This window comes from Arachis duranensis, chromosome 4 (genome assembly GCF_000817695.3).
Source record: "Arachis duranensis cultivar V14167 chromosome 4, aradu.V14167.gnm2.J7QH, whole genome shotgun sequence".
Lineage (NCBI taxonomy): Eukaryota > Viridiplantae > Streptophyta > Magnoliopsida > Fabales > Fabaceae > Arachis > Arachis duranensis.
Genome location: NC_029775.3, coordinates 21139595 through 21154272, shown reverse-complemented (window position 1 = coordinate 21154272; position 14678 = coordinate 21139595). Strand labels below are relative to the sequence as shown.

The 14678-nt window shown below is 36.8% G+C and overlaps 1 protein-coding gene across 1 annotated transcript in view; it reads left to right on the top strand.

Annotated features, from left to right (window-relative positions):
* The first annotated feature begins 486 nt into the window (after positions 1 to 486).
* Positions 487 to 14678, top strand: part of LOC107483716 (uncharacterized) — a 16789-nt gene continuing 2597 nt past the window's right edge. The window contains exon 1 of the mRNA XM_016104326.1: positions 487 to 1294. Coding sequence (XP_015959812.1) covers positions 487 to 1294 — 808 coding nt within the window. The remainder of the gene's footprint in view (positions 1295 to 14678) is intronic.

The following is a 14678-nucleotide window of genomic DNA, read 5'->3' as shown; positions in this document are numbered from 1 at the left end:
GATCCCGAGTACCAAGACACGGTCAACAATGACCAAGCTCTCATGGTACCTCCTCCAATAACGGAAAAACCACACGGTGAAGGCACTTCAGAAGGTCATCACAGCAGAAGGATCCCCTCCGAGGTTCGTCACCCGGAAGAAGAATAACAACCACATTCTATTGACTTCATTAGACTGCTACAGGGACATCATGGCCGACTTGAACAACTAGAACATGAGTTAGAACGATAATAGAAAGCAGAGAGAAACCTGAAAATAGAAATCAAATGACGAAGAGAGCTGTAGGAAAAGCTCACAAAGCTGGAATCTGACATCCGAGAGAAGAGCTCACATACAACTCGGGAAAACTCCCCGTTAGGAGAAGAAGATCCTTTCATCGAAGACATCATGAGGGATAGAGTTTCTAGAAACTTTAAAAGCCCAGACATGCATCTATATGATGGGACCACTGACCCGTGACACCATCTAAGCAACTTCAAAAGTCGGATGTACTTAGCTGACGCCTCTAATGCTACTCGCTGCAAGGCCTTCCCGACAACCTTGACAAAGTCGGCCATGAAATGGTTTGACAGCCTGCCACCTAGGTCAGTTACCAGTTTCGATGACCTTGCACGAAAATTCCTTACACAATTTTCAATTCAGAAAGAGAAGGTCAAGCACGCGCCCAGTCTATTCGGAGTCAAACAGGAGGTCGGCGAGTCCCTCAGAGACTACATGAAGAGATTCAACAACGCATGTTTAGAAATCCAGAACTTATCCACTGAGGCAATAATAATGGGACTAGTTAATGGCCTCCGAGAAGGCCCCTTTTTCCAGTCTATTTCAAAGAGGCACCTGACTTCCTTGAGCGACGTACAAGAACGAGCTAAAAAGTACATCAATATGGAAGAAAAAACCAGGTTGCGAGATCCGAACTGGCGACTAGGGAACCCTCACATAGCACGAGAAAAAGAAAAAGAGCCTAAGAAGAAAGAAGAATACAACTCGGAGAAACCTAGGTGGTATCACAATTACACCCCGCTACGAGTTTCTCTCGTGGATGTCTATAGGGAAATCTGTCACACCGAGAAGCCCCCTCCCCCCCGGCGCGGCCGATCAAAAATAACAAAGGGGGAAGCCGCAATGAGTACTGCAAGTACCATAAGCTGTATGGGCACTCCAGAAAATGACTGTTATGACTTAAAAAATGTGATAGAAAAACTGGTCAGGGAAGGTCGGTTAGATAGATATCTCATGGAAAGATCGAACGGTCATGGAAAGAGGAAGAGAGATGATGAAGAAGTCAGCCGAAGAGGTCAGCCCCCACAAACTCCAGAGCGACATGTTCACATGATAGCATGAGGTTTTGCTGGTGGAGGAGTGATCAAGTCGTCTTGAAAGAGATACTTGAAAGAGGTCTACTACGTCGGAGGAGAGACTCCTGATCTCCTTATCATTTCTTTTACAAAAGAGGACGCACAGGGAATTACACCGGGGCATGATGATCCCATGGTAATTACTATGATACTTTCTAATGCAAATCTACATAGGACTTTGGTGGACCAGGGAAGCTCAGCCGACATACTGTTTAAGCCTGCATTCGACAAGTTAGGGTTGGAAGAAAAAGAATTGAAGTCCTATCTGGATACCCTTTTTGGACTAAGAGATATGTCGATTAGGCCACTAGGGTTTATTTCCCTATATACTACCTTTGGAAATGGATTGAAGTCAAAAATCCTAAATATTGACTACATTGTTGTCGATGCCCCTTCAGCCTAAAATGCTCTAATTGGCAGGACAACACTAAATCGGCTAGGAGCTGTTGTTTCTACTCCTCACCTCTGCATAAAATTTCCAACACAGGAAGGAATTTCTACCATCAAGGGAGATAAAAACTGGCAAGAAAATTTTATAATGAAAGCTTGAACTTACGAGGCTCGGAGGAGTACGAGGAAGAGAAAAGCCACGACCACAGCCTGAAGGGAAAATAGAAGAAGTCCAAATTGGGAAAGAAGTCGGAAAGAATACTAACATAGGAGTTAATATAAGAACAGAATTGAAGAAGGAAATCGTACAACTCCTACAGAATAATTCCGACCTCTTCGCTTGGAAGACTGCCGATATGCCCAGAACAGACCCCGAGCTCATGACGCACAAGCTGGCTGTCTACCCCGGGTCCCGACCAGTCCAACAAAGGTGGCATAAGCTCAGACCGGAGCGAGCTCAAGTGGTCGAGGAACAAGTTCAAGCTCTACTTGAAGCCAGATTCATCAGGGAAGTCAAATATCTGACATGGTTAGCAAATGTGGTACTGGTAAAAAAATGGGAAATGGAGGATGTGTGTCGATTATACTGATCTCAACAAAGCTTATCCGAAGGACCCATATCCCCTGCCCAATATCGATGCTCTGGTAGATTCCTCCTCGGGATACCAATACCTATCATTCATGGATGCCTACTCGGGATACAATCAAATCCCGATACAAAAGTTGGATAAGGAGAAGACATCATTCATCACACCCAGAGCGAATTATTGTTACATGGTCATGCCTTTTGGATTAAAAAATGCAGGGTCCACATATCAAAGGTTGATGAACAAGATGTTTAAACCTTACCTTGGAAACTTAATGGAGGTATATGTGGATGACATGTTAGTAAAAACCAAGGATGAGGCCAGTCTTCTGTCCAACCTCTTACAGTCTTCGGCACTATAAGAAGATATGGGATGAGACTAAATCCCACCAAATGCACCTTTGCAGTAAAGGCAGAAAAATTCTTAGGATTTATGCTCACACAAAGGGAAATTGAGGCTAACCCCGACAAGTGTAAAGTAATCTCAGAAATGAGGAGTCCAACTCGTTTAAAAGAAGTTCAACAGCTGAACGGTCGACTTGCAGCATTGTCCAGATTTTTGGCAGGATCGGCCTTGAGGTCCTTGCCACTTTTTTCACTACTTAGAAAGGGATGCCAATTTGATTTGACCTCTGAATGTGAAGAGGCCTTTCAAGAATTCAAGAAATTCTAAAGTGAACCACCCATCCTTACCCGGCCAGAAACGGGAGAAGAGCTGGTGTTGTACCTAGCTGTCGCTGAGAAGGCAGTAGCATCAGCACTGATACGAGAAGATGAGGTTGGCCAACATCCCATTTATTTCACTAGTAAAGTTTTACAAGGGCCAGAGTTAAGGTATCTAAAAATAGAAAAATTTTCATACGCCTTAATTATGGCATCAAGGAGACTCCGATCTTATTTTCAGGCGCACACTATAAGGGTCCGGACGAATCAACCCATGAAGCAGATACTCCAGAAGACAGACATAGTAGTTTGAATGGTACAATGGGATATAGAACTATCCGAGTTTGACCTAAGGTATAAAACTCAAACAACCATTAAAGCCCAATGTCTCACCGACTTCATAGCGAAATATACAAGTGATAAGACTAAAACTTCCGCGACCTGGAACCTCTATGTAGATGGATCTTCCAATAAGGTCGGAAGTGGTGCGGGTATCATACTGTTCAATAAAGAAGGAACTTAAATAGAGGCTTCTTTGAAATTTGAATTTCCTGCTTCCAATAACTAGGCCGAGTATAAATCCCTGATTGCAGGTGATGAACAGATTTTTGTATGGTCTAGAATTTCACAAATGAAATCTCGTTACTAGTATAGTTTCTAAACCAACAATAACCCTTTCATACAAAAATTTGTTTGTCACAAGTACAAACCCCTAATAAATCTAATAACCGAAGTATTTAAACCTCGGGTCGTCTCTCAAAGGAATTGCATGGTAGTGTTCTTGTTATTGGTTATGAGTTGTATATTTTGGGGGGGTTTTGGATAAGAAACGAGAAAAGTAAATTGCAATGGAAATCAAATGATAAAGCGGTCTTGGCAAGGTATGGTGGTGAAGAATCTCTATCCCTATCACTAATCACAACATGATAATTGCAAGGATCAATCCCATGAAATCATCCTTTAACTAATAAAGGAAGTTCAAATGAGCTATATCATTCCAAGTTCATAAGTCCTAGCTATTCACCAATTGAATTAGTGAGAACTAGAGTCAATGGCTACCAATCATCAATTACTTGGACGTTAGTAACTCAAGAGTTCCTAAGTTATCATCTCAAGCAAAGAACATAAAATTCTACTCTAACATCCTCCTAAGCATTTTATCAAACACTTAGAAGGCATAAAAGGAAAGCATAGTAGATTGACAACAACAATGAATTCTAACAACAATTAATTACAAAGGAATAACAACAACAAGCAAAGAAATCAAAATTAACATGAATTATCTCAAATTGCATTAAAAGAAAATAAGAAGAACAAGAGTAGATCAACTACAAAGTATAGAAACAAAATAGAAGAAATTACAACAAGAGAATAGAAGAACAAGATGTAGCAACATAGAATTGAAAGGTAGAAGAAAATGAAAGAAAAGATTAAAGCCTAGATCTAAGAAATTCTAACCTAAACCTAATCTTAATTCTAGAGAGAAGATAGAGCTTCTCTCTCTAGAAAATTAACTCTAAAACTAGATCTAAAACTCCTAATGTTCCAAGATGCATTCCTTTTCAATCTTTGGTCCTTTTAAGCATTTTGGCACCAAAGTTGGTTCCAAACTGGGCCCCACAGCCTTTGTGAATTCGCTAGGCACAATTTCACTTAAAAATCACGTGCCAGTGCCGATGCGTACGCGTACAGCACGCGTGCGCATCCATGGGGTTTTTACAATCCGCGCGTATGCGTCTAGTGCGCGTGCGCATCCATGGACGTATCCTAAATCTTTGGCTTTTCATGATTTCTCCACTTTGCATACTTTCTCTTCACTCCTTTGATCCATTCCTAGCCTTTTTCAATCTGAAATAACTAGCAAACACGTCAAGGCATCTAGTGGAATCAAAGGAAGATTAAAATTATCAAATCAAGGGTCGAAAAGCATGTTTTCACATTTAAGCACAAATTAGGAGACAATCATAAAACCATGCTATTTCATTGAGTAAATGTGAGAAAAAGTTAACAAAATTCTCTAAATTTATCACAAGATAAACCCTAAAAATGGGATTTATCAGTAGGACTGAAACTCGCCAAAGAAGTTGGGGCAACCAAAGTGATAGTTTTTAGTGATGCTTAGATAGTAACTTCACAAATCAATGGAGAGTACCAAGAAAAAGATCCAAATATGAAGATATACTTGGAGAAAACGCTTGAGCACCTTCAACAATTTTTTGATACCGAGGTCTGACATATAACTCGGGAACTTAATAGTAGAGCAGATGCCCTTTCTAAGTTGGCAAGCACCAAGCCTGTGGAAAATAACAGAAGTCTGATACATGAGACACTTAAGGAGCCCTCAGTTTTAAAGTCAGATAACAAATCAGACATCCTACCTGTCTCCGGCTTAAACCTCGGATGGATGACACCCCTTATCGAATACCTAAAATTTGACATCCTTTCCGAGGAGCAGAAGGAAGCCAAGAGATTTTAGAGGGAAGCCAAGAACTACACCTTGGTACAAAATGTCCTTTACTAAAGGGGGGTATCCACACCTCTGCTGAAATGTGTTCCGACTTGTAGAACTGAAGAAGTTTTGGAAGAAGTATACAATGGCATCTGTGGAAACCACCTCAGAGCACGATCTCTAGCTAGGAAGGTAGTCCGAGCCGGATTCTTCTGGCCGACATTGCAAAAGGATGCGACCGACTTTGTCAGAAAGTGTTAGCCTTGCCAGATGCATGCCAACTTTCATTTTGCTCCCCCTAAAGAGCTCATTAGCATAACCTTTCCATGGCCTTTTATGAAGTGGAAATTAAGCCTACTCAGACCTTTTCTCCAAGTCCCTGGACAGGTTAAGCACCCCATTGTGGGAGTGGATTACTTCACCAAGTGGATAGAAGCAGAACCACTGGCTACTATCACAGCTTAAAGAAGTCAGAAATTCTTATACAAGAATATCATTACTCGGTTCGGAGTCCTTCACTCCATTACCACAGATAATAGTACAGATTTCACCGATTCTACCTTCAGGAACTTAGTAGCCAGCATGAAGATTAAGCCTCAATTCACATCAGTAGAACATCCCCAAGCTAATGGACAAGTCGAAGCAGCCAATAAAGTTATATTAGCTGGATTAAAGAAGTGGTTGCAGGATGCCAAGGGAGCTTGGGTAGAGGAGCTCCCACAAGTACTATGGACTTACTGAACAACACCTCATTCCACGACCGGGGAAGCACCCTTCCGACTTGCATATGGAATAGAAGTTATGATCCCAATAGAGGTCAATGAACAAAGTCCAAGGGTGAGATTCTATGATGAGATCGGGAATATCCAAGCCAAAAAAGAACTCGAACTCCTCCCAAAAGTCTGAGAACAAGCCCAGATAAGAGAAGCAGCGTTGAAGCAAAGTATGTCGGCCAGATATAATAAAAAGGTCGTACAGAGAAACTTTGCCACAAACGACTTGGTCCTGATAAGAAATGACATCGGGGTAAACAAGTCGGGCGAAAGAAAGCTCGCTGCAAACTGGAAGGAACCTTTCAAGGTAGCCGAAGTCTTGGAAAAAGGCTATTACAAATTGTTCGACTTGAATGGAGCTAAGCTCCAAAGGTCGTGGCACGCATGCAATTTGAAGAGATATTATAGCTAGAAGCGCACCTTACTTCCTGATGTACTCTTTTTCTCAACTTCACAGTTTTTTTTCCCGAGAAGGGTTTTCCTGAAGGGGGTTTTAATGAGGCATCAAAGTGGGGACTAAGGGCGAGAAAGTTATCCCCTTAGTAGCAAAGTACGTTTTGTAAACTACACTTCATCAATAATAATGCCTCTTTCAATCTATTCCATTACTGTTTTCTATGATACATATTGACTTAAGCTCGAAAAAGCACAAAAATCTGTTGCCCGACCTACATGGTTGGCAAGATAAAGCGACGAGGTACAAGTCGGTGTAAAGAGGTTATAAACGACGATCATATAAACTCGGAACAAAACGACTTATAAGTCAGAAAGCCTCCGAGTAGAATAAAATGCATTGCAAAAATAACCTAAGTTACGAAAACGATTCAATAACAAAACAAATTAGATTTTCAAACTAAGTAATGGAAAAAACCTTTAAAAAATCTAAATGATACTTATTAAAGGATTTCACAAAAGCCTCACAAGCAGACGAGTTATCTGACATGCAAGCAAGCATATTAAAAAAGGCAATTATAACTACTCATAGCAAAAGAAAAAGTCGTTGAAGTCCTATAAAAAAGGACTAATATCTACAAAATGATAACAAAATAAAGTTATTAAGATCCTTTTCAAAAGACCAGAGTCAAACCATAATAGAAATATTTATAAAAGGACCCACAAGCCGGGCCTTAATCAAAGTCTTAAACGGGGCCAATCAGAGGATTTTGGTCTTCGGCTGCAGAAGAGTCAGGTTTAATGGAGGGAGTCAGAAGAATCTCCTCTGGCTGAGAGGAACTCGAAACCACAACCCCGGGAGCGACGACTTCTTAGGGAAGAGACTCAACCAAGCGTTGTTCGACAGTCTTGAGCTCAGAGTCGGTAGGATGGCAGGACGGAGAGAATTCTCGTCAACTACAATCTTGTCAGGATGAAGAGGAGACAAGTCCAAGTCGGGAGCAATAACCCGACCTTGATTCTTTAAAATCTCAAACATCTCCTCTGCCCTCAGCGACTAACTCCTCCAAGTCAACATATTCCTCCCTAAGTTGCTCCATTTGCTTTTTCAACTCCAAGTTCTCCCCAAAAATTATGACATAATTCTCCTCAGCCTTCTTCAATAACCCCTCAGCCAGAGCACAGGAAGTCGCAGATTGTCTTTCTGGATCACGAGCTTTAAAAATCTCGGCTTCCAAACTCACCTTCTCCTCCAACAACCCCTTCTCTGCCTCTCGAAGAGTGGCCACCTCGGCCCAAAGGAACTCCAAAGAATGTTGAGTAGTATTTAAAGGAGTCCTCTCCAACTCTTTCAGCAAAGTGGAGCATACCCCAACAGTTCAGATTTCACCTCGGATTAAGACCTAGAGGTGGTTTTTGATAGAAGCATCATCCATAGCAATAAAGTTATGAGGAAGGATATATTTCTCACAAAACTTCACCCCATCAAACCCAGTGTCATAGATATTGAGAGCGTCGGATTCTGAGGTCTTCCTCTTCTTAGAACTTGGTTATGAGAAGGGAGGAACTAGAGGTGTAAGGACTAGAGAAGGAGGAGAAGGAGAAGGTGGAGGAGGAGGAAGAGGGTTTACCGACTTGCCTTGAGAAGAGGCACCCGAATCAGACTTAGTCGAAGAAGGGATAGCCGACTTGTCGCTCTCCTGTTACTAAGCAGCTCGAGCTCGGGCGTTCCTCTTGGCTTCTTAAACCTTCTGGTAAGCTTTGGAACTACTTTTCATTTTTCTGCAAAAAAGAATAAGAGACATCAACAAACAAGTCGGGAAAACGAGCAGTTGTCTATGAAATAGCAGTAAAGACTAGCTAGCTCGCTACAGACATAACTCAGAGTTCCGAGAAAGAATTTTTTAGAGTCAAGGTTTGGAGCCCGTCCCCAAGCCTCTCAGAAGAACTCGACTATAGCCAGCCTCCTTGACCTCATCCAAGTCTATTAGATTATATTTCTCAATAGGGACTACCTCTAACCAGTACAACTGGAAACGGGGCTCATTATTTTCACTCAGAAAGAAGGGATGGTGGCCCTCAGAAGTGCGGACTTTAAAAAAGAAGTTCTTAAAATCATGGAACGACTCGTCAAAAATGGAAAAAACTTTTTGACCTTGAATAGCTCGGAAGGATACCCACTATTGCTTATTCGAGGCTGCACTAAAGAGTTTTGTAAGATGAAACAAATAAAAAAATATTTTCAAAGAAATTGAAAAGTCGAGTTCGCGACTTATGAGTTGATAAATCTTCATAAACTCCCAAGAATTCGGGTGTAGCTGGGAAGGAGCAACTTTACAGTAAGACAAAACTTCAATTTCAAAATCGGAAAAAGGAAATACCACCCCAAGGTGGGTAAAAAGACAATCATACATGAAAATAAAATGCGACTCCGAATCAGCAACTCGTCCAAAGCAAACTCGGTCTTTAGGGTCAGGGGTAACTAACTCATATTTCACCTCGTCATACCTAGAACTACAAATCCTATGGTATTTGCGAAACTCATCTGCAAAAACGCTATCTACCATAGAAATCGCACAAAGAACCAAAGAGTTTACCCATTTTAACAGATCCTCAAGAATCTTTGAAGACATTTTGGAAACAGTTGAGTGAAGACATTTAGAAATATATACCCATATTATGGAAAAAGAAGCTGTCACTACCAATTGTAAATTAAAGGAACCCCTTTTCACAGATTATAACTTTCAACAAACACGAGAAAGTATTTTTGGAAAATGACAATGTGTTGAAAGCAGTCACAACAAATATCATTTACGAGCATCTTTCTACACGAAGAAGACCATGGCAATATCATAACAACAAAAATAATAAACCAATCAACAAAGAAGTTGAAACAGAAATAGCTTCATCAACAAACAGAGACCTACCACCAAAGAATCTACGATCATACAAAGGTCCTTCAAGGTGACAAAGAAACACCACACAAGAAATACTACACAAACACAAGAAAGGCTAACCTTTGAGAAAACCAAAAACAATGAAAAACACTACAGGAAACTAACCTTTTTTCGAAGAAATTTAAGGAGTCCAACAGCGTGATTGGAGCAGCAAGCAAGTTTCCTCAAATGCCCCACGTTCTTCAAGGCTCTTCAGAGAAAGAGCAAGATCTCAATGCAAGGGAGGTTTGAAGGAAAAGGAAAGGGTTGGAGAGAACGAAAGGGCTCGAGTTTCACAGAAGGAACAGAGAGACGAAAAGGAAGGAAGAGAAAAGGGAAGGAGTATTTAAATACCCAAGGAGCAAAAATGTAAAAAACCCTCCTCATTAAATGACGTGCACGGTTACAAACATAATCGCATCTTGCGTGTCCAAAAGAAAAAGTCAACAGGCACAACGGTTGGCATTCTGAAATCACATTTGTTTTCCGAATTGAACGCAGAAACTTACTTGAAAAGATCCGACTTCATTCATACTTGAATCCGACTTAAGCAAAAAGATCAAACTCAAGTAGGGGCACTGTTCATACCTGACCCAAAAACATAAGCCATGCCCAAAAGCATATAAAAGCTTAAAAAGCATCCACCATACGACCGACCTCTTAAGAGGTCGAATAGAACGCCACATGGTGATACCTCCCCCTGAAGGAGTTATAACTTATCCCTAATATCTCTCACCCACTTTTAAAAGAGAGATCTCAACAATCCTAAGATAAAGGGACGGTTATCCACCACCAGAAGTGAAACTACTCCAATGGTGGTTATTGGCTCATCACCTATAGACCTAAACTGCCAAGACCCTTGCTCATCACCTATAGACCTAAACTGCCAACAACCCTCAGGTATACTTAAGTCTCGTTAGACCTAAACTGCCAAGACCCTTGCTGGCTTAAACATCGAAGTGTTTTGTAGGTACCACTCCCACCTCCTTACGAGGAACTCAGACAGGTGACACCTCGGCATATCAAGTCGGACGCTACCACACAAAGGAATCTGGACCACACGTTCGGACCCAAATTAACGTTTTAGGTAACCCTCAGAACAAAACCTGAGAGTAAATTTTTGTGTTTTTTTTTTAAAAAGTATATGTAGTTCATTTGAAAATTAAAAAAAATATATAATTAACTTTATTAATAGGTTTTTTTATTTTAATTATTTATATAAAAATATAATAAAATAGAAAATTAACATTTATTTAATTAATAAAGAACGTGACATCCTTTAATTAATAAATAGAATCTAAAAATGAACTATTTTTCAATCACCTAAAAGAAGAAGGGCGAGTAATTTAGAATAAGGTTCAATCAGCTGTAGCTGGTTACAAGTTCTAACTTAATAATTTAATGGTGAATTCTATGGTGTCTAATTTTTGCTTAACATATTTTTTTATGGCAATTTTTAAATATTTAATAATTATTTATTTTTATATTTTTAAAATTAAATATTAATTTTTAACTCTTTTTAATAAATTAGACAAACACTTTTAGCGTATCATAGCAATTACCTAATTTAATTCCATAGTTCCAATAATAGAGAAAGACAGATATTTGAATTTTCAGAACTTTGACTTGTATATGTGTGGGGATCATTATTATTTATTAGAACAATGTGAAAATGATAATCAAATTTCCGCGTGCAATAGGAGAAAGGGATTGAAGCTAGGCAAGTAAAAATTCATTGATTGTTTATTTATTGAGTAAACCATTATTTTCATATATAAAAACCTAAAATACTGATAAATCTATTTGTGTATAAATAAAATTATTTACGTGTGACAAAAATATTAAATATTAATTTATTTATGAATAGGCTTATCAATATTCTAATTTTTATTAGTAAAAATTATAGTTTATTCAATTTTTTATGAATATAAAATTTAATTTTATTTATTTATAGATAAATTTATTAATATTAAAAGATTTATAGATAAGAATAGTATTTAATAATTATTTAGTGAATTTCATTTTAACTTTTCACTTTCATTGTTAAACTTTTTGTTTATTGGAAAAATGAAATATGATGTATTTTTAAAACGATAAATTTACGTTTTATATAAGCCAACTTGTTCACTACAAAAATATCTATGTTAGGCAAGGTTCTAAAAATTAGACCGATTATCGAACCGTTTTAGTTACTGATTTATTAGTTTAATCAGTTTAACCGTAATCTAACAAAAAAATTATTTTATAATAAAATTTATAAATCAAATTTGGGGACCTTTCTCTTCCTGTTTATGGAAGCAACCATATACACATTTATAGAAGGGAAAACTAGAACATGTATGATAAGATGATGAATAAGCAATTATTAAATCTTTGGGTAGCTAGCTATGATATTCATGAGAATCCATATAGTAAACCTAACAATTCTTATAAAGCACAATGTACAACAATTTTTTTTGTGAAACTCATGACAAGAACTGTTACAAAATTTTTGTTATTATTATACCTCAAATTCTCAAATGAATTCTATTTTGTGATATATTATTATCAAATTTCAGCTCCCTCAAATTCTAAAATAAACTGACTCATTCAACTAATATATACTAAATGAGTGAAATATAGATAATCAGTGATCAGTTCAATTTTGTTCAATAAACAAAAATGTTACTACCAAGAAGTACATTATATAATCATCCATCAAGTTCAAATTCACAAACATAAAGGCTAACCATCGCCACAATTGACAGATAAACTTAAAACAATATAATATAATCATTTCAACACAAAGTTTAATTGCAGTTGTTTTCAACAATTTCCAGCAATCATACCCATATAGGTCAGTTATTTTCTGACATTTGAGTTTTTAAAAAAGAAAAGACAAGAAAACCTAATTCAAATGTCAACCCTAAACCCAATAGAAGTATCACACGCTGAAATGAACATTCAAAGTAGCAGTAACAGGCAATCATCAAATTACACAAGTGCCAGAGCACATGATAACTTCAAAACCTGTGGGCATCAATAAATCAAAATTAATTTTTGGCTACCTCTAATACAAACATCCAAACATGAATGACTATTCCATCTTCCAAATATAACCCTACTTTCAGCTCAATCTAATACATTCTGTCTGTTCCATAGTATCACAAAATACTAACACCAAGTAAAATACATCACAATCAAACAAAATAGAGAACCTAACAAGCTACCTTCAAATAAACATTGATTCATAGAAGAAAACAGAATCACAAAAGCAAAGAAAATTATATTGGGTATATATAAAATATTGTCTCTGGTACAAGAAAATTAAGACTCCAGAATGTTAAGTAGTTGATTCTTTCATAAAGTAACAAGGTTTAATCATACACAATCAAATTAGTCAAATCAAGGCTCTATTTGGGTAGAACATATCAGAGAGATTAAAAGGGAAAGGAGCTGGGTCGCTGGAACAAGGAAGGAATCAGATTGTCTTTTTTTTTACAAACCGAAGCATAAAACGGCAACGTTTCATATAAACCGGCCGGATCCAGATTCGACCGGCCGGTTCAACGGTTTTTATGCAGTTTTGAAATGGCGGTTTCTTCTGATGAACTGAATCGCAAAAACTTTCCGTTCTTGATCGGACCGGTTCGATTGGTCTGTTCAATCCAGTCCAATTTATAGAACCATAATGTTAGGTGTATATCAAAATCAATTATTAATGTATAATGTATATTAAAATACAAAATATATATTAAAAATAAATTAAATTATATATATATTTATATAAAAATACATGATAATTAATTTTAGTGATTTATTGTACAAATAATATTTTTGCGAAAAAAAAAACTTCCAAATCACACCGTAGATGCCAAATATGTAATTAATTAATAAAAACAATCAACAAGTCCGAAATCAAAGAATTTGATCTGAACATAAAAACACAAAAGGTTTTTTCACTATCTTAAATGGAGCTTCTTTTACGAAGAGCTATCAAATGCAAGTGAAGAAATTTGGGATATTATTTTGTTGTCCCCCCAAATCTCTTGAAGAAAGAGAATGGAGTCTTTGTTCAAACCTGCATGGCTGCATGAGTTAATGACCTCTACAAACCTAACCCCACATGTTTCCTGACAGAAGAATATAATCCCTCCTCAATATTTTATTTTTATTTTCTAATTATAATTTCATCATCTAAACATAATTATCAGAATTAAATCGATAATTCATCTAATCAAAATACTTTATTATTGAATCATTAATTCAACAATTGAATTACCAATTAAACTGATCGATTCGTTATAATTAAATAATTATATAAATTTTTTATAATATTTTTTTATACTTTTTATTAACTATTATGTTTGGATTTAAATTTAATTCCAAAACTCTCTGAAGAGTCCCACATCTATATCTATGTACAATTTATATTTATATACATTTTTTTACCAAAAATAAAAAAATTTCTAACCCACAACCTTTAAATGAGTATAGAAAAATTATATCATTTAAGTTATAAAATAATTCTCTAATTGAATTTGTTAAATATTTATTATTCACGTTGATTATGAATTATATCAAAACTATATCAAATGCTTTTCGATTACCATAAATTTTGTAGAGATAATCAATGATACATATACTTTTTGTATCTATTAATCTAATAGCAGGTTTTTTTTCTCACAAAAGGTTGCACTAAAAAATTGATTGGTCTATATTTAGTACATATATATAGGCTTTGTTAAATTGGAGGGCACTATGTATTGTGCTGTATTTTTTTTATTCATTTGATGTGTACACTTGATTGCCGCATGAGTATTTTCTTTGATTTTCACTCATGTTTATAGATGTAGGGTTAATATTAAAAGATATGGAAAAATCAAACAATCAATTTAAAAAATTACTACATATATAATTTTATGTTTTAATTTTGACTAATGTTAATTATAAGATTTCATGACCTAAATTTCTCCTTACTTATACAATTAAATTAAACACTCCTCTCACAAATAGAAGTATTTTTATGAGCTTTCACATATATACGATTTGAGCTATTTTCTTTTTAATTTTAATAAAATTATTATGAAAGTATATACCCTTTATATTTATCCAATGCACCGTCAGTCGTCAGATAGAAAACGAAAAGAGAAG